We start from the raw sequence: 21,017 nt of genomic DNA, 5'->3' as shown, positions 1-21,017 counted from the left end.
CCCGTCTTTAATTTCACTTAGGATTTTATCGTATATTCTCTGTTTCAATAAATGTTCTTATAATTACATTTCATTATATCTCTTAATTAATTTATTGGTTTATTATTTGTGTGCACAAATGCCATGGCATGCAAGTAGAGATCAAGGTACAAGGTACAAGGTGCATAGGATGTTAGTTACTAAGATTAGGTATAGAGGGAAGCAGTCTCTGTAAAGCTAAGGATCAGTGTCAGTCAAACTCAGAAAACAAAGTGTGCAAAGTGACTGGGGAGGGAGCGTTGTGAGAGTGTTGGGGTCCAGACACTTTAGGGATTATTACACTATGGAATGTTGTAGTTAAGAAGCAAATAATAGGAAAGACTGGAGATGAGAAAGAAAGGAAAAGGGATTTCAAACAAGAAAGAGTTGTGGATTGTGGATGGGGAGAAAAGTAGAATGCACTGGTTTCTGCAGTGTTGCTGTGGTAATTATGAATTGCCTTAGTTTGATCTCTTCTGGAAAATGTCATTTTTTTCCTCCATCAAATTTAAAGGATGTCTTTCCTGTATATAAAAATTTGTGATGGGGGCTGGTGAGATGGCTCAGTGGTTAAGAGCACTGACTGCTCCTCCAGAGGTCATGAGTTCAAATCCCAGCAACCACATGGTGGCTCACAACCATCTGTAATGAGATCTGATGCCCTCTTGTGGGTGTCTGAAGACAGCTACAGAATACTTACATATATAAATAAATAAAAATTTAAAAAAAAAATTTGTGATGGATAGCTATATACTTTCAGGCCTTGAACTATATCATTTGCTTTCCTGAATTTTAATGTTCCTTTTGAGAGCTCTAATATGCTTGCTTTTGTAGATAAGTTTATGGTTTTCTTTTATGTAGCCTTTGTGTGTGTGTGTGTGTTTGTGCACATATGTTCATACATGTGTGTTTAGACATATGAATGTGTGGGTGCACATACCTATGTGCCTTCCTGCAGAGGTCATAGGTGGATGTCAGGTGTCCTGCTCTACCACTCTCAAAATATTTTAAATATCCACATTTTAAATTATTTATTTTATGTATTAGTGTATGTGAGTGTGCCATGGCATGCATGTGGCAATCAGAAGATAATTTTATGGCCTTAGTTCTCTGTTTCCATCTTTACCTGGGTTCTGGGGATCCAGGTCATTGGATTTGCATGGCAAGAACTTTCCCTTCTGATCCTAAATATACACATACAACAAAACATTTCATTTGGCATTTTCAAAGTTAGATGGTAAAAAGTCTTTTAGAAGAATACTCTTGCCGGGCAGTAGTGGCACACGCCTTTAATCCCAGCACTTGGGAGGCAGAGGCAGGCGGATTTCTGAGTTCGAGGCCAGCCTGGTCTACAGAGTAAGTTCCAGGACAGCCAGGGCTACACAGAGAAACCTTGTCTTGAAAAAAACTAGAAGGAGAAGAAGAAGGAGGAGGAGGAGGAGGAGGAGGAGGAGGAGGAGGAAGGAGGAAGAGGAGGAGGAGGAAGAAGGAGAAAAGGAGAAGGAGAAAAGAAGGAGAAAAGAAGACAAAACTCTACCCATCTTAAGATGTATATTACCAGGGAATTAATTTTATTATAATTCAGTAGACAAAAAGGGAGAGTAAAGTTAGCACTAATGAGTGATCCATGAATAATTAGGAACATAGAACCCAGAGATTACAAAACACTGAAATTCCTTAGTCATTGACTGAAAGTCATTCTACAGTAGGATATGAACTTTTATTGTACATACACATTATCAAAATTATCTTTCTATTAAGTAACTTCTCCCAGTTGCAAATATGGGGCTTCCAGAGGCCAGGCCAAGACAGGGACAAAGGTAGATATAAGTTTTGCTGAGACAACAAAAATGAGGCCTAGAGATTAGATTATTTGCTGTGGGTCACACACATTTTCATCATTCACTGTGATATCTAACAGTGACTCTCCCTTCTACAAATAACCTAGGCAGTAGCTAATAGAATCTCATTAGCAGAGAAGGGCATTGAAGTTCAAAGCAAAAAGTAAACTTGACCACATTCAACCTCCTGAGTATTGGGTTCCTTCTTCTGGCTTAGAGCCAGGGCTCCTCTATCCCACTCTGAAGCCCTACACATTCTGTGTGCTGTTCTTAAAATTCCCATTCCATAGTTACCCAGCTAAACTAATTGACAAGTATAATTCCACATGGGCATAGACAGAGGCTTGTCACCTTGACCCTGTCAAGTTGACAATATGAACTCCCACATAAAAGAATGTGCCTATAATTCTAGACTAGTATTGCAAGTAGCATTTTCATCTTGGAAAAATGTATAATTAATAATGAATTTTCTCTTATTTTTATTAACTATTTGCCTGAAACTCACTTTTAAAAGGTTGTTGTCAAATTTATTTGGCAATCTGATATGAAAACATTTTTAGAAGATCATAAACTTGCTGTATACTACTATGCCTTCCTTGCTGGGTTTACAGTAAAGGTATTCCTTATGTGCTCCAACCATTCCCAAAACCTCAACAATGGCTTGTCAAGACAGGGCCACCCATGCCATAGTGGTAAGAACAACATAAGAGTAATCAACCACGTTCTTGGATTTAAGTCCCATTCCACAAGATGAAACCCATCCCTGGCACCATTACTATGTCAAGAACTGGTGGGTAGACAGGTCCTAAGGAGGATACCTACTACTCTGATGCTGCTACATGGACATAGTATTAACCAAGTCCTAGTACTTACACCCATATATAAGCATGGGCGTAACACTCATACTTAGAGGAGGAGTACTCTATTTGCTGTAGGTGGCAAATAGCACAAAAGCTCCGACTAGTCAAGCTGCAAAGAATAAGAGACCACAGAATGCTCAGCCCCAAATGGAAAGTCTCCCCAAAGCTCAGGGATCATTGCAGAAGTGGGGCAGAAAGACTGTAATAGCCAAAGGCAGCGGATAATTGTAAGGAAATAGTTTTTTTCCTGAACACAGCAGGGAAGTTGTATATATGAACTCACAATGGTTCTGGCAACATGCACAAAACCTGTGCAAACTCAAGGCAGACAAAATCCCAGCAGAGAAAGGGGACATGGACAGAAAGTCACACACCCAGCTAAGTAGCTATTGGCTATTGATGGCTACTGGGAGGGAGACTCAATTGTCCCCAAAAGTGTAACCTCTGGTTAAGTGGACTACTGCCTTGATCCTACTATTTCATTGAAATTGTTATTTCCCATTAAGATTCATGGTAGCTTCATGTATATCTACACTGATTACTTCCATGGGTATTTGGGGAAAGAAATTGAGAGGGGTTTCCACAGGGCTTCCAGCTGGATGTCATTTCAAGTGGGAAGTTCCTAAAGTAAGTCTCATGGTTCATGAGATGAGTTTCTGAAAGTGGTTGCCATGTAGAAGTCCCATTGTATACTCTTCCAAACCTCCCAAGCCACAGGGAAAGTCATTTGTCATAAGTAATAAATGAAAAAGCTGAAGGTAACTGTCACACCACTCTTTCACCTGATGTTCGCCCCGCCTGGCCTTGGCTTGCAGAGCAGTGTGGGATGCTGTTCAGATGCAGCCTCTCCATGGTGATAAGCTGCACAGGAGAGCCTGGGAGCCCATGCATGGGGTGCGGTCCCTTAGTAAACACTCAGATTTCTCTATCCCATTTGTCCCTGGGGAAGTTGCCAGACCTGACTGGGGAGCTTCATACCTTAACAAAGAGTCCAGGAAATACTGTTCCCAGATATATCAGATAGCATGTGAATGGCTGCAAGCTGAGGAAAAGCAGTGCTTGGGGTGAGCATTCTCTGAGTTTTCTTTGTCTGGTTCTGGGCAGATCCTCTGGCTCCAACCCAGTTAGTATGACAGCTCTGTGTGCAACTCTTGTCTACCAGAGACAATCAACATAGGAGGAAGAGACCAGAATTTTACATTTGCTCCAAAAATTACCTATTCATTTGAAAGTCTGTGTCAACTTGACACAAGCTAGGGTAATTGGAGAAGGCGGTGGCTCAATTAAGAAAATGCCTTAATGCCTTTGTAAGATCCAGCTGTAGGCCTATTTTGTTTTGTTTTGCTTTGGAGACAGGGTTTCTCTGTGTAACATCTGTGACTGTTCTGGAACTTGTTTTCTAGACTAGGCTAGCCTCAAACTTAGAGATTCACCTGCCTCTGCCTCTCAAGTGCTTTGAAAAGTAACTGCTTTATGTATTCATTACCTACAGCAAAGCTGACGACTACACAATACCACTCTGGGGGAAGGGGCCCAGATTAACATGTACCAGGGTGGGGTATGCAGAGGGGCCTGGCTGTCATAACTGTTGATCAGCCCGTCCTCTGAAGAAAGGAAGAGGGATGAGTGGAGCAGGGTGTAACATTAGTGCAGTTGTGCTCCTTGGTGGCCCGACAGAAATGGAACGAAATCCAAATCATTAAGTTATTTCACAAGAGAAGGCATGATACACATCAGAAAATGACAGGAGGGGGGCTGAGAAGACACTGGGCAGGTTGAGGTCCTTGCCCACAAGCCTGGCAGCCAGAGTTCAACCCACGGGATGACTTCTGAAAGTTGTCTTCAATTTCCATGTGCACTCTATGTCATATGCCTGTACACATGCATGCAGGCACATGCACACATGTGAGAACACACATACGGACACATGCGCGCGCACAGACACACAAAAAAATGTAATTTTTAAGAACAGATGGGCTTGCCGGGCAGTGGTGGTGCACGCCTTTAATCCCAGCACTTGGGAGGCAGAGGCAGGTGGATTTCTGAGTTTGAGGCCAGCCTGGTCTACAGAGTGAGTTCCAGGACAGCCAGGACTATACAGAGAAACCCTGCCTCAAAAACACCCCCCAAAAAAACAAAAACAAAAAACAGATGGGCTGTCCTAGGAGGAGTTTGGAGCTGGCAATCGCATTTCCCAAACCATCGGCAGGAGCTTTCTCTAGACCAGAAGCCACCAAAAGTCACAGCAGCATTCCCACCTCTTTCATTTCCATCAAATGAACCCTATGTGTGGTCCACCTTTAATGTATGACTTGAGAGAATAATAGTAACACTTAAACAAAGCGCATCAAGGCTGAAGAAGCTTTTGTTCAGCTTCAATAAGGAACTATTCACTGGTTTTGTGTTGGTCCCACTGGTCTCTGAGATTGTCTAGGCAAAGTAAAACCAGAGCCTCTGTGGCTCTTGTGGCTGGAAGAGGGCTGTCTGATGTACAAGATGTTTTTCTTTAATAGGGTTTCAGAACAGTGTCCCAGACATCCCTTCTGCTCCCACTTCAGCATAGGGCTACCAGACAGCACAGTGACTCCAGCACTCATTTCCAATCCCAAGTTCTCTACTGAGGTGATCCTCTGCTTTCAGTCACCACTGTTCCTTGTTACTGTCCTGACCTTTATACAGACACCCTTCAGCTCAATGTCTCTGTCTGTCTGTCTACCACTTCTTCACAAGGAACTCTGGTTTCATGACATTTGTAGACTGTCATCCACAGCTGACAAGCTTAAAACAAAGCAAACACCTCACCAATAAGAACAGTTTTTCACTGAATTTAATTGCCATTTCTCATTGTGGGTCATTGTAGATTTTGTTGTTTGAAGACCTTTACTTCTGGGATCTACACCTTGCTTCTGGAATGTTCTGCAGCTGGCCTATAGCGATGCTGTGATAGAATCCTTGCAGTAGCCACCTTAAAGCATGCTGCCACTAGATCCTCAGGACGGTCCTGACCACTTCAACATAGTGGCTATCTGGAGGTGGCTTCCTCTGACTTCCGGGTTGCAGGAACTTCTTAATTGTAGGAATGTTGCTGATTCTTGTCTTAAATGCCTGAAACAAGAAGTAGTGAAGTGAGGGGCCCAGTAGCTGTCACAACCATAGGAAATCAGAATTTTGTCCTAAGAGGAGGTGATTTTCCTACAAGATATTCTGACTATGCTTTTCCATCCCTATCTTTCTCCTCTCAGATCCTCCCACATCCTCACCCTATTCACCTCACACCTCCTTTCTCTCTCTCTCTCTTAAGAAAACAAAAGGCAAATAATAGACAAATGAACAGGGATAAAAGAAAAAGAACAAACAAAGGAAAAAACTAAGAAACAGCAAGAGAAACGCATATACATGCAGACAGACCCCCCCCCACACAAAACTCATAAAACTTCAAAATTGAAACATAATGTATAAACCAGTAATGAGGCCCAGATAAAACAACATGAGACCAAAACAAAACAAAAAAATTCCAAAAATACCGTTGAGTTTTGTGTTGGCCACCTATCGCTGGGCGTGGAGTCTGCTCTTAAATGTGATTCAGATTCCCAGTGCAACTAATTAGAGGAAACTAACTAGAAACACTGTTCTTAATAGACAAGGCCTAGTGGCTTTCTCTAAGAAACGTGAGGACCCGGAGCACGGGCCAAGTAGGTGTGGCAACCGTGGGATTCCTCCCCATAAGCTGAGGCGACATAACCAACATCAGGACAACTAAAAGTAATCATTTTATAGGAGCCAGGAGGGAAGAACAAAAGATTGATATTCTTGCTTCAGTAAGTAAAAATGTTTTTTTCAGAGTACTAAAAAAAAAAAAAAAAGTCCTGAATGTTCTGACAGTTTTGCAGTTATCAGGGACTGAACTAAGACCCATGTGCTTTACCTGTGAGCTGCAGTTTAAATGTTCATACTGAAACCTCAAATCCCCATTTTCCCATCATACAAACATTCATTCCCTGACACACCGTATAGGGTAAGCAAGAACAAAGGACCAGAGTGAAGGTAACAATGCCTTATGAGATGCTCTCTCTCTTAAGTTTTAAGTCAGCTTCGAGGCATGTACCGTTGCAGGCTTTGCTCCAGCTGCATCTCTCTGGGCTGTGTCCACACTAACCAGCATCCTACCTGCAGCAGAGGGAAGTCGTACAGCACAGGAGCGCAGACTTCTTCAGTCATCAAAATGACTTCTAGCAGCTGTATGTCTGCCCAACTGAGTTGATTGCCAACAAGAAAAGCCTCTCCGTGGTCTTTTAAAATCTACAGAGGAGAAAAAAGAAACATACTTAAGTGGAAATAATGATGATTTGTCTAGCTGTATGCTTGTACTGAGAGGTTCACTGAAGTGTATTTTTTTATTGTTGTTGTTTTGAATTGATCTCCAGTCCTGGCATGAAAGAATAAAGCCAACCCTCAAGCATGAACCATGAATGGATACACTCTTTAGGAAAGGGTCAGTGATTATCAAGGCCCTTGTGTGGTGAAGTACTGACAACCTTTGAAAAGCACGGGGGAAGTAAAGGAAGACTGTACCAACCAGGACAAAGACACGGGAGCTACAACTATCAATGAGCCTGGCTGCTGGGACACAGAATAAGTCACCAGTGGAATTAGAAGGCCAAACTTGAAAAAAGTTAATTTTTCCATACCTAGTGGAAAGCAAATATAAAAAGACACCAGAATCAGCTTCGAGTAGCAAATACATAAAAGATGGTTCACTCCACAAAGAGGGGATAATATATATTATAATAATATAATAATATAACTTGGGAAAAGTTCTAGATAAATGTCTCAGTGATTGACACACATACACCTTCTGTAACTCCAGAATCCAGGGGGGTCTGACAGTTCTTTTGGTTTCCATGGTTACTATGTATACACATGATGCACAGACACTTACTCCTGCAGGCAAAATACTCATACATATAAAATAATTATTTTTAAAACTTGAAATTAAAGAAATGTAATGATTAGAAAAAGGTCTTAAGCAAGAAAATGGTAGAATTGACATTTGCTAATGCCAAGTAGGAGTTACATAGAAATTCTGCTTTGGAACATCTTCTAAGAAATAAAATGGTGGTATAAATATCTTCAATATAACCACAATTATCTATAAATAAAAAGAAAATACCTTTATTTATATTGAGAAACTGGGTGGAAATCCATGAAACCAATTCTTATACCTCTTTGTGACGAGGAATGGTTGTAGTTTCTGTCTGCAGTCTACATTTTTGGATAATATCCTCAAACAAATTAAACACAATAAACGTCGTAGTTGTTTGAGTAAGAATGGTCCCCTAGGCTCATAGATTTGAATACTTGGTCACCAGAGAGTGATACTATTTGAAAGGATTAAAAGGTGTGGCCTTGTTGGGGGAGATGTGTCACTGAGGCAGGCTTTGAAGTTTCAAAAGCCCACACCATTCCTAGCAAACTCTCTGTATCTCATGCTTGTATCTTAATACGTAAGGTGTTATCTACCGTTCCAGCACCATGCCTGCTGCCTGTTGCTATGCTCCCTGTCCTGATGGTCATAGACTCTAACCCTCTGAAACTGTAAGCCCCAAATAAACTCTTCCTCCTGTAAGTTGCTTTAGTCATGATGTCTTATTATAGCAATAGGAAAGTAACTAAAACAGGTTTAAAACTTAAGAAAAGATTATTTAAACATATGAGCCTATGGTGGCCATTCTCATTCAAAATATCACAGACCTTATAGCAGGAAAGCTCTGATACAGCCTGTTTTTATATCTTCATTTATTTTATGTTGTATGACTATGTACGGAGGGATGAATGTACCATGGCATGTATGAAGAGGCCAGAGGACAATTTGCAGGAGTTGGTTTTTTCTTCCACCATCAGAGTCTTCAAATTTGAAAACAAGTTCTCACACTTGAGAGCAGGTGTCTTTACCCACCAGTACCCACCTTGGTTATCTTTTTGAAAAATCTGATTCTTAAATATTCGGTATATCAGGAAGTATAGAAGCTTACCTTTAAAAAAAAAAAAGATTTATTTATTTTATGTATATGAGTACACCATTGCTCTCTTCAGACACACCAGAAGGGGGCATCAGATCCCATTACAGATGGTTGTGAGCCACCACATGGTTGTTGGGAATTGAACTCAGGACCTCTGGAAGAGCAGTCAGTGCTCTTAACCACTGAGCCATCTCTCCAGCCACAAGCTTACCTTTTCAAACACTGGGAAGTAACGGGTTTTAGCTTTTGTCACTATCAAAGCATAGGTTTCCTCTTTTTCCTGAGGGGCTTTAAATGGAGCCCCAATAATCATCATCATCAGGTCCTGGATGCCGTCAATATACATGTCAATCCTGAAAACACACCAGAGTCTCATTGAAAAGGAAACTTGGACTGCAAGCCAGATCTAACAAGATGAGAAAGTAGAGGCTCTGAAAACATTTATTGAATGAAAGGATATATGAAAGGTATAGGTGCCTATATGTTGAAATCTGCCACATGCAGAGTGGGATTACGATGGTTTAGAGGTTATAAAGATAAATAAATAAATAAAATAAAACAAAAAACAAAAATAACAAAAAAACAAAAAACCCTACCCACTTAAAAAAATACACATCAAGACAGGAGATGGAGGCACATGCCTTTAATCCCAGCATACAGGAGACAGAGAAAGGTAGAGCTGTGTAATTTCAAGTTGGAGGCCAGCCTGATCTACAGAGTAAGTTCTAGGACAGCCAGGGCTACACAGAAATACCCTGTCTTGGGGGGCTATATATCAAAACAATGAAAACGCATGGTACTCATAGGCTGTGGAATTGCGTCTCCTGCCATCTGCTTTAAGGAGGAAGGTGTGGGGATGGAGAGGTCAGCTACTGGGCTTCTGAGCTTTGCTCATTCCTATGTGACCTTTCTCTGTTTTCTGAATAATGGAACTTGGAATTTTTTTACTACTGTAACTTCTATCTGCACTGACCACTCTGCCACTTCAGTGTTTGCAATGATGAGATCTTAGGGACCCTTTACTTACCCCCAAATATAGATTAAATTTTCTTTCTTTTTTTACTTTTACCTTTTCTTTCTTTCTTTTTCTTTATTTTTGCCTTAAGCGTACTTATCGACATGAAAGTGAACTATTTGGTTTAATAATAAACCTGCCTTAGGCAGGTCCAGCACAGTGGTAGACAGATACAAGGAAAAAACACCAAACTTCCAGCTTTTCATCCTCCAGTATGTATGATGAGTCCTGTCAGGTCCTTCCGTCTACAGGTCTTTTTCCCAGACTGTCCTTGTGACTGACTAAGGAGGGACTTGTTCTGGGTTTGAAGCTTACAACCCTTACATTTTTCTACTCTTAGAATTGTCTACATATCATGAGAAGGCTAGAACCCCTGGATGTGGGTATGTGACCTATTCCTCCCGAACTAACAATTGGCCAATACTCAAATCCAGAGCTACCTGGCTAATTACTGGTTGGCAGACATATGGGTGAGTCTAGCTGGGATAACTCCAGCCTAGGCCAAATAGAAGCTACCCAGAACCCTGCAGACAAGTGCTTGCTAAGTGAAATCTGTTTCAGGTTGACAGTAAAATTGATCATCAGTATAATGTTTAAGACTTGTTTGCTGAATCAGTCACCTGCACCTTCACGTAAAATACCTGAGTCTCTCCTTCAGGTCCTTCCCATACAAGTTGTGCTTGGCAGCGAGGTAGTTGAGGATGGCTCTGGTCTGTGTCAGCAGCATTCCATCCATTTCAACCAAAGGTACTTGGCCAAAAAGCAGGCGTCCATCTGGGATGTGAAAGAGAGGGGTAAGACACTCATCTTCAATGGCTTCAGTGGTTGCAGTCCGTCTGCAGGATGACCCAACTAAGTCCACTGGATGGTTTTTAGTTTTCAGTTATAAGGATGAATGACAGACCTCAGTAGATATAGAAATAACAATCATTTGTTTTGTGTCAAATCTGAGCTTTGATTACTTGATGCATTTTTGTGTATTGGACAATAGCAATTTTTAAAAATTTTTCTATATTTACTCTAATACATATAAATATATACATACACATATATATTTATACATACATATACATATATAAGTATACATATACATACATACATACATACATACATACACACAGAGTTAGCATTTCTGGTTCTCAAAGCTTAAATTGTGTAAAAGTCTTTGAGCATTTGGCATGAAAGATGCTAAGAATCTCTTGCTCTCGGTATTCTGGGTTGGGATTAAAGTCTGAGAGTATGCATTCTTTTAAAAGCACATAGTTTATAGGCACACATGACAGCAGGAAGGACAGACATAGCAACACGAACACATCACACACAGTCCTGGGTTCAATATCATTTTCAATCCACTATAGCAATGCATGTTTGAACAAGCTACTTATCTGAGCTTCAGTATCCTATAGCTAACAACAATATCTATTTAGCTGGATTCAAAAGCATGGAAGGACACAGTAGCTGTAAACCAATGCCAGTAATCAAAGTGAGTCAAAAGCAAGTTTTAGCTGGTGACTACCTATAATAACTATAGTGTATCATTGCTTAACAGCAGTAAAACATTCTGAAGTTTATGTGTTAGGTAATTTTGTCCTTGTATGGACACAATAGAGTGAGTGGACACAAACTAAGATGCCTACAGAGTCACTAGAATAATCTTATGAGAACACCATTTGTGTATGTAGTCCATTGTTGACCAAAGGTCCATTGTAACCTGGGATTAGAATGCATTTGTAGGTAATCACAGTGCAGAAGGAATACATTCTCAATTTCCATTAATACCAGCACATTGTCCTCATGACAATGCTTAAGCTTGGAACCACACTTCACTAGTGCATTGTGATAGCCTCTCTCTCTCTCTCTCTCTCTCTCTCTCTCTCTCTCTCTCTCTCTCTCTCTCTCTCTCTCTCTCTCTGAGGCAGGGCTTTTCTGTAGCCCTGGCTGTTCTGGTACTTGTTACATTAACCAGGCTGTCCTCACACTCAGAGATATGCTTGCCTCTGCTTCCCAAGTGCTGGGATTAAAGATGCTCCACCACACCCTATTTCTCTGACTTCTAATGATGCTCACTTGATTCAATGGTACTGGAAGATGGTGAACACCACGGTAAGAAACAGTGACAGCTTTCAAAGAGCCAGTGTCCCTCTCTTCCCAGATGTGTTAGGCAAGTCTCTGGCTTCTCTGAGTCCACCTTCTGATGCATAAACGTCTGACCATTTACATAGTTGCATTAAGTGGATGACCTTGTAACCATTCTTTGCAAATAACAGATTATGATGAATGGGGAGGCTCACTTGCTGTACTACATCACTGGATTTCCACAATCATTCAACACTGAATGACTAACTTAGTGCTGATCACTGAGCTGCCGCTCCGGAGTGATAGGACCAGTTAGAAATGATGCCTGCTCCAGGAAGTTGTTCTTTTTCAGAGAAATTTTTAAAAACCCAGATCAAGAAAGCAGGGAAATATCTTTGTCACTGATTAGTTTAATTCTTTTCTGCTACAGAAGGCACCTCAGAGGCCAAGGGAAGGGAGTGTAATCTACCAAAGTCACACAGTCTCAGAGCAGCTAAGCTAGTGACAGTGAACCTTCTGACTTTGTTTCGACTTCTCTGCTGTCCTATGCTGTATCCTGCTCAGAATTGTGGGGCCTAGGAGGGCATCCCCAGTGCTACAGCAACATCATAGGGAGGGCTGGAGCACCACAGGAGCTGTCTGGGACCACTGTCTGATGGACCCCTTGTGGAAAGGCCTATGGAGCTACACTTATTGTGAGCACATGTATCCTTTATTACCCATACCATGAGCCAGAGGCTAGAATAAAAAAGAAAAAAGAATTTCAAAAAACAAACAAGTCCTTGCAAAGGAGTTAGGGGAAAGGTGGTCATAGCTTTCCACTTCAGGGAGATCTACTGGCATGTTGTAAACTGTGGACAGATTATTTTCATCTTACAGAAATGAAGCAAGGAGACAGAGAAGTTAAAATCTTGCCCAGAAGCCGGGCAGTGGTGGCGCACGCCTTTAATCCCAGCACTTGGGAGGCAGAGGCAGGTGGATTTCTGAGTTTGAGGCCAGCCTGGTCTACAAAGTGAGTTCCAGGACAGCCAGGACTACACAGAGAAACCCGATCTTGAAAAACCAAAAAAAATAAAAAAAATAAAAAAAAAAATAAATCTTGCCCAGAGCTGTGCAATTGTTGGTGACAGTCTGTGGCAATTTCATGACTGCTGGACAACAACAGTGGGGACACTGGCAGTGGCAGTTCCTCTCAGTGTGAGAAATTTTTCTGAGAATTATACTACCAGTAATTGGTCTTTTTCTTTTGGTCAAAACTCATTTAAGCTAGACATGATAGTCCACACTCAAGATGCTGGGGCAGGAGGATAACAAATTCAGGGGTCAGCCTAGACTACATAGTAATACTCTATCTCCTCCTACAGACACACTTGCACATACATGTTCATTGTTATTTTGTTCACAGTAGCCGGGAAATAGAACCAGCCAAGATGCCCATCAACTAATGGAGGATGAAAATGTGGTCCATACACAGTGGAATGTTTCTACTGAGCACTAAGGAAAAGGAAAGGTATAAAATTTGGAGGAAAATGGATAGAACTGGAAAATACTTTACTGAGTGAGGAAACCCAGTGCAGGAAGACAAATGTAACAAGCTCTTTCTCATTGTGGATCCTAGCCTCAAGGTTTTAGATGTATGTGCTTAATGCTTAACTTGGAGTGTCTATAAAGGCTTGGAAGCCAGAAAAGGGAGGGGAGGGGACTCAGGAGGTTTGGGATGGAAATAGAATGCGAGGGATACAAAAGTAGAAGCAAGAAAGGCTCAGGAAAAATCACAGAAGAGAGGGAAGAAAGAGTATAAGGGCCAAATAATGGGGAAACACGATATGATAATTCCTGGGCATGATATGGCCGCTATAATCCCCAACTCACAGCAGCTGAGACTGCCTGCATCAAACCTGCATAAGACTGGGCCTGTCAACATTCAGTCATGGGGAGAAGAGAAGGGTAACCCAAAACTTAGGAGATATAAAAAAGCCATATGGAAACCTAGTTACCTAATTAAGAATATTTTTTAAAAGACAGATATGTGGGAACCGAGATGCACTGAGGGGATGTGTAAATGCTGTTCCCAGAAGTAGTGGGTTATTAAATAAAAATCCCAGTACTGGGTAAAGGAGTGTCCCCTGTGAGCCACTGGTTTTGGAGGTCCCAGAAGCCCCCCAATAATGCAAGCTATTGCAATGATCTTGGTTTCCCGCCAGAGCTGGAGGATAGAGTCTACTTCTAAAGATACCATTCACTTTGAATTCAGGACATAGAGAAATCAAGTCTGAACTGAACTGGAAGTCTCATCCCTGTGGCTATCTTTCATCATCCTGTAGCATGCTATGTAGGCTACTTGGGGGGTGGGGGGAGCCATCAGTGGTCTCACCCAGCTGCAGACCATGCATGCTACAGGACCAATCTCCCCAACAAAATGTGCAGGTATGATAGGTGTGACTATTTTGGGGATAATCAACTACTTTCTGGTTGAATTTTCAACCCCTTCTATAGGAAAGGTTTCATCCAAGGTAACTTCATCCAAGGTCTATGGCTGAGGAGGTCATAAACTCAAGCAAGAATCTACTTCTTTGGCTTGCTAAATGGACATGCTGTCCATCTACCGCCTAAATGCTTATACTTATGTTCACAGATTAGCACTACAGTCAAACCTTGGTCAAAAGATGTTTCAGTTTGTTGTGAGTAGCAGGTAAGGCAGAAGCTCCTTAGTTGTCGAAGAGCTGAGAAAGCCTACACAGGACTTTTATATCGCTCTCTCCAGGACTTCTGGCAGCATCATCAAAGAGAGGTTAGGTGCATGTACAAGCAGGAAGCAGGGAAGGATGCCATAATACAGTGTCTCTGGATCATTCCACTCATGAAATCACAGTGGCTATGGTTATCGTGACTACGTCAAGATTGGATCCATCAACATTCCATCATGGATAGAGGAATGGCTTCAGGGTCCCATAGTTCCTTGAGGAGCTATTGATAGTTAATAGATACAGGAAGAGAAGGAATCATATTTTTCAGTGGTGTAGCCACTTGCAAATTGCCCAGTAAATAACCTTCCAACCAACAATTCTAACTAAATTCAGTAATTAAAAAAATAAATAAAGACTTAAAAATAGGAAGGAAACTTGCCAGGAAGAAGAAAACAGTCAGTGGGAAGAAGAGAGGAGAAGAGAGCGTAATGGGGAGGGGGAAATGTGATCAAAATAATTTATATACGTGGATAGAACTGTCAGAGAATAAGATTTAAAAGTAAAAACTGCATATGGTTTAGGCTTAATTCTATCCTTTGTGCCATAATTTGATAAATTTATTAAAAACACCAAGAAAAAGAGATATGAAGCACAAAGGGTACTTAGTCTCCTTACCCTGCTCCCAGATGCCAAGACAATATTAAGAGTTATTTAAGAGAGTTGGGTGCTGACCCACTCAGAACTAACGAACATAGACTGTGCTGGCTGAAGCCAGTGTGCTCAGACACTTGATATGTATGAAGGCTACAGAGATCATACATTTGCAGCAGGCAGACAGGGATGCGTCAGGCAGAGCTTGTAGGAATGGCTATCCTTTCCTGATAGTAGCTACCATTCCCGAGACCTGTGTTCTGCATGATGAATATTTCCAGAAACACATTTTTATCTTTTCCAATAAGACAGTGTTGAATAAACCAAGACTCACCGTTTTTCAACTTCTCAAATTGTTCTCTTGTCTCAAGAAATTCTTCTTCAAACTAGATTAAAGACAGAGAGACATTGTTATAACTTTAAGATAGGAAGCAGGGAGAAAGATTCTGAGACCGTCCAGAAATGCCTTATGGCCTTCAGATAATCTAAAAGGAACCACAAAGCTGCCAGCTCCCTGCTATGAGTGTGATGGGGTGTGTATTTAGAAATTAGCTTTCAAGGATGTCCAACCTTTTGATGTTGTGACATATTGTTGTCATCTACTGATGTGTTGGCTACATGCATAGCTATCCTGGGATGCATGTGGCTGGGGAGTAGGGGTGGGGTGGGCGGGTACTGGTTGGATGAGTCTAAAAGGATAGAAAGGGAAAAGAAGACATCCGGGCAGTTCAACTAGGATCCCCAACGCAATGATCTCCATTTTTGCTTTGCCTCAACTAGCTCTTCCCTCCTTCAAACATTTGTCTTTGCCCCAGACTTCTCCAGTGATTTTCCCTCTTTCTTTTCCTCTCTTCTCTTTCTTTGGCTTTATAATTTTTCCTTCATATGAAGTCAAATTAGTTTATCTTTGAGACTGATATACCCAAAGAGCCTACTCAAGTGAGATTATGGTCATTACTGATGGCTAAAGCTGTAATTAGTCTCCATCCAGAGCCATCTAAAGCTTTGTGAGGGTGGTTTTGTCCTTCATAGCTTGAGATGGGGTGGGACAGATGACCAGTTCAGGGAGGAGTCTGTAGAGTGGGAAACAAAAACAGCAGTGAGCCTTGTTCCAGAGGAGACAGCATCCATACTGAGAGAGGCAGTTCCAAGAAGTCTATAAAGTCCATGAGGAGAGTTAGAGTCAAGGTAAGAGCCAGTCAGCAGACTTAAATCTGGGCCAGGGCTCCTGCTGGCGGCCACGAATTCCATGAGTGAGGTACTGAGGCGGGGGTTAAATGGCCTCCGAAAAAAAACAACCAATCTCATGGAGGAAATGAGCTAGTCTTCCCCTAAGGTCACCCCGTCTCTGGAAGCTTCAGGATATCCCAGGCCCTCAACTTCCCTCGTGCCCTGCACCTCATGACTGTAATCTCTCCCCTTTTCATAGCTAAGAAAACAGGTGGAAAGGAAGGGGAGGAGGAGGAGATGGGACTCAAACTACATCCCCAACCAGGAACCGACCTCCACTCCAGCCGCAGCCAGCAGCCAGCGGATCGACTCCATCTTTCCCCTGCCTTGAAAGTAGTAGAGCTTGGGTTTGGCTTCCATGATTCCTGGTTCAGCGTTTCCTAAAGGACAGCAGTAAAAAATATGTTTGGAAAACAACCTCATACACACCGTATACTTTGCCTCCATTTACAGCCCAGACGAAAGACGGTGAGCAGAGCTCCTGTGTGGATGCGTAGACGAGAGGTAAAGCCACGGAGATGCACAGAAGCGCAGGATAAGGAGTTGGCCTTGTGAGCAGGTGGCTACAACTGGGGCGACAGTTTAGATGAAAAAGAAGTACAAAATCTTCTAGAAAATGGAAGACCACTTCTCCTAATACAACTGCATGAGTTAGGCCATAGGTACCCATTCAGAGTTCAGCTCTTAGCAGGGCTTAGTTCCAAGGTCAAAAGGAGAGAGCATGTGCAAGGCACTAAACATCGAAACCTAGCAACCTAAAAATACCCCTTCTCCATGGCAGATTACGGCAAGATTTGCTTGTGAGAAAAAAAGTCAACCTGCTTCTGTCAGAAGTGAGCAGCATTCTCCTGACCATGTTTAGGGACCACCAGCAACAGTTTCTAGATGCCCATTAGGAAGTTATAGGTATGTGCTAGAGAGATGGCTCAACTGTTAAGAGTGCAGAGGACCGGGTTCATCTCAAAACCCACATGGCAGCTCACAACACTCAATAACTGCAGGCCCAGAGGGTCTGATATCCTTGGGCACTGCACACATGGTGAACACCATGACACGCAGACAAAACACCTATACACAATAACATTTAAAAAAGAAAAGAAATGAGAAGACCTGCCCAGATGGAGTTTGGGGAACTCCGTGTAGAGTGAGAATTCAATCACCTGTCCTGGGGGTCAGCAGTCAGCATGTAACCCTTGTCTGTTCTTTCCATGAACCGGGTCAACACGGATCACCAGATCTTGGGTCAGCTAGCACAGGCACATGCATGAAACCAACCCCTCCAAAAAGCTCTCTGCAGCCATACCACACTCCTGCGGGACACAGCCTCTGTGGGACAGAGGCTTTGACCCAGGTGCTTGGATTAAGTATCTCTTCCCCATCTTTCATACTCAGAAACTAAACTTCTTATTAATTATGTGGATTGGTTTATGTTCACAAAAACACTAACAGTTTATGGTTTATACACTTGCTTAGATGAAAAAATGAAACAAAGAAAGAGACTCTAATCTACCTAGGTCCTTGTAGCTATGCATGAATAAAGCTGTCATGTGGTATTTAAAGGCTGGGGCAAGTCTGAGAAACGAACCAATAAACACCTTACCAGAGCTTGCTTCTTCAAGAACCCCTGCACTTCATCTTAGCACAGCTCTCTGCAAGAGCAGGACCGGGGGAAAACTCCAGTGTTTGAGTCATTTGGGTTAAGTCTTCTGAAAGCATGGAGTAGACACATGGAAGCACAGTGGCACTCTTTGGCTGGCACATGCTTCCTTTTTATGTAGGTAAAAAATAACTGAGACTTTCCAAGGGAGAATGTGTGTGTGTGTGTGTGTGTGTGTGTGTGTGTGTGACAGAGACAGAGACAGAGACAGAGAGGTGCATGCATGAGCACGTGTGAATGCCTAAATACTAGTAAGTATTTTCAAATTCAAATTCAGGGGGGCTGGAGAGATGGCTCAGTGATTAAGAGCACTGACTGCTCTTCCAGAGGTCCTGAGTTCAATTCTCAACAACCACATGGTGGCTCACAACCATCTGTAACAAGATTTGATTCCATCTCCTGGTGTCTGAAGACAGCAAGAGTGTACTCACATACATAAAATAAATAAAATAAATCTTTAAAAAAAATCAAATTCAGTTAAAATCCCACTTAAGTCTTATGTATTTCGGCTAAAGTCGTCCCCATTGGAAAATTTATTTATTGTTATGAGTGCTCTGCTGCAGATACATCTGCATGCCAGAAGAGGGCATCAGTTCCCTTTGTAGATGGTTATGAGCTACCATGTGGTTACTGGGAATTGAACTCAGGACCTCTCAAAAGAGCAGCCAGGGCTCATAACCAGTGAGCCATCTCACCAGCCCTGTTTAACTGAAATATTCAACAAAGGGGAGATAGAACCTGTGGAGACCACCTCCGGTAGATAGGCATGGCTCCCAGTTGAGGGATAGAGCCACCCACCCATTTCAAAAATTTTAACCCAGAAATGTTCCTATCCAGAGGAAAGACAGGGACAAAAAAAACAAAAAAAAACAAAAAAAAAAACAAAAAACAAACAGAACAGAGACTGAAGGAAAGGCCATTCAGAGACTGACCCATCTAGAGATCCATCCCATCTTCAGATACCAAACCCTAACACTATTGTTGATGCCAAGAAGTGCTTGCTGACAAGAGCCTGGTATGGCTGTTCCCTGAGAGGTTCTGCCAGGGCCTGACCAACACAGATGCAATAGAGCCAACCATCAGGCTGAGCCCGGGGACCCCAATGGAAGAGCTAGGGGAAGGACTGAAGGAGCTGAAGGGGATTGCAACCCCATAGGAAGAGCAATATCAACTAACCGGACCACCCAGAGCTCCAAGAGACTAAACCACCAACCAAAGAGAGATCCATGGCTCCAGATACATATGTAGCAGAGGATGGCCATTTCTGACATCAAAGGGAGGCCCTTAGTCCTGTGGAGGGTTGATATCCCAGCATAGGAGGATGCCAGAGCGGTGAGGGGTGGAGTAGGTGAGCGGGTAGGGGAGCACCCTCATAGAGGCAAAGGGGAGGGGAGAGAGGGGGATGACATGGGGTGGGGTTGTGGAGGGGTAGCCAGGAAAGAGGATATCATTTGAAATGTAAACAAATAAAACGATTTTTTAAAAAGTCTTATGTATTTGCTTTTGAAGTTATAATATGTGAGGGTGTTTTAGTGTGTCCAGTCACACTTAAGCTGTGCACAGACAGTGCAAGCCTGTCTATTGGATAGGTGTCCATTTGCTATTTTCTTCAGAAACATAAAAGACTAGGAGTTAGACAGATTCCTCAGTAAGCAGACAGACAGAGAGAGGGGCCATGGATATGTAATAAACATAATGAACTTCCAAAATGGCTGGCTTCTTCTACACTCTCCTGGCTGAGAGAAAAGCCTGGCCCTTTAAACTGGCCTTGCTGGCTTTTGTCTCCCACCAGCAGGTCGGCCGCTGAGGGACTAACTCAACAAGTTCTAGGCCGGATCAGGGCTGGTTTGCACAAGAGTTACAGGCGAGAGAAACAACTTTTCTTCGAACTGACCAACCCTAAATTAGGGGAGAAAAGTTCTTCTGAGACTAAACAAACAAACAAACAAATCCAGCCCTTGAGAAGAGACCAAGGGTTTTTAGATTTTGTTGTGTCTGCGTTGCAGATCTTTTTCTCTGTGTCTGCTGCACGCGGTGGTTTCTTGTTCCCAGCAAGCCCCTTTCTTCAGCTGCTGATTCTCTGCTCCTGTCTGCAGGGTATGAGATTTCCTCACTGCTACCTGTTACAGTTGAAATGTTTCCTGCTTTTAATTGTTTACTTGGTGGAGAAAACGACCTTTGGACTGTACCAATCACTTATCTACTATGCAGAAAAAAATGTGTGCCTTTTATTGGCCTAAACAAACTTTGAGTTAATAAACCACAAAGTTAAAACAGTTGCTGATTATAAGCTGTAGGTTTAGCAAAATTGTGCACACACACACACACGAACGCGTGTACACACTCACCTTATTCTTGTAGGATTTTGTCTCTTGGCACTCTGGAAAGCAGCTGTTACACAAGAGTTCACAGTCCTCCAAGTCTGAAAGCTCCACCCATCCGCCATTGACCATTTAGGAAATGAACACACCCCCCCAGGGTGCGCTGGTTAACACTTTGTTCCCCGGGGAGAAGAACAGGTTTGCTCTAGAAGTTTTCGCTGACTCATCCGACAACCATTGCTGAGTACACTCTTTAGGGTGCTGATGCTACAGGGGGTGCATGAGGATTCCAATTCCTGTGCTGGCAGTGTTTACATTCTCTATGAGGGAAGCCAGTAATATAAACATATAGATAAATGCACTGTATTCAATAAAACTATAGCAGCAACATACTAAATCATTAGAGCTTACAGTTTGTGAATTAATTGTGTGTCAACAAAATCATGAGTTACAAATAGAGAAGAATGGGCGAGTGCGAACGTTATGCTATGGAACAGTCTTGTGATGCTAAAGCAGATACTCAGGACTCAAGAATTTATTTTTGAAAACAAATTAGAATCCTAACAGAAGCAGGGGGAGGGGGGATGGGCTAGGGGATAACATTTAAAATGTAAATAAAGAAAATATCCAATTAAAAAAAA

At 42.2% G+C, this 21,017-nt stretch overlaps 1 protein-coding gene across 1 annotated transcript; it reads right to left on the bottom strand.

Annotated features, from left to right (window-relative positions):
• Window positions 1-5,005: 5,005 nt before the first annotated feature.
• On the bottom strand, window positions 5,006-20,503 carry LOC114626228 (glutathione S-transferase alpha-4-like). Its single transcript, XM_028773587.1, has 7 exons — window positions 20,404-20,503; window positions 16,672-16,778; window positions 15,503-15,554; window positions 10,396-10,528; window positions 8,951-9,092; window positions 6,887-7,018; window positions 5,006-5,824 (listed from the first exon to the last, which is right to left on the bottom strand). The coding sequence occupies exons 2-7, from the start codon at window positions 16,756-16,758 to the stop codon at window positions 5,702-5,704; spliced, it is 669 nt and encodes a 222-aa protein (XP_028629420.1). The 5' UTR covers window positions 16,759-16,778; window positions 20,404-20,503; the 3' UTR covers window positions 5,006-5,701.
• Between the last annotated feature and the right edge of the window lie 514 nt (window positions 20,504-21,017).

Source organism: Grammomys surdaster, unplaced genomic scaffold (assembly GCF_004785775.1).
Source record: "Grammomys surdaster isolate TR1022 unplaced genomic scaffold, NIH_TR_1.0 231, whole genome shotgun sequence".
Classification (NCBI taxonomy): Eukaryota; Metazoa; Chordata; class Mammalia; order Rodentia; family Muridae; genus Grammomys; species Grammomys surdaster.
This window is presented reverse-complemented; position numbering and strand designations above follow the sequence as displayed.

Excerpts from the sequence above, each read along its gene's own strand:
- LOC114626228 (XM_028773587.1), bottom strand. The coding sequence starts at position 16,758 with ATGGAAGCCAAACCCAAGCTCTACTACTTTCAAGGCAGGGGAAAGATG. Across the intron at positions 9,093-10,395 it reads GACCTGAAGGAGAGACTCAG|GATTGACATGTATATTGACG; the intron begins GTATTTTACGTG and ends GTGTGTTTTCAG. Across the intron at positions 7,019-8,950 it reads ACTTCCCAGTGTTTGAAAAG|ATTTTAAAAGACCACGGAGA; the intron begins GTAAGCTTGTGG and ends TCTCCTCTGTAG.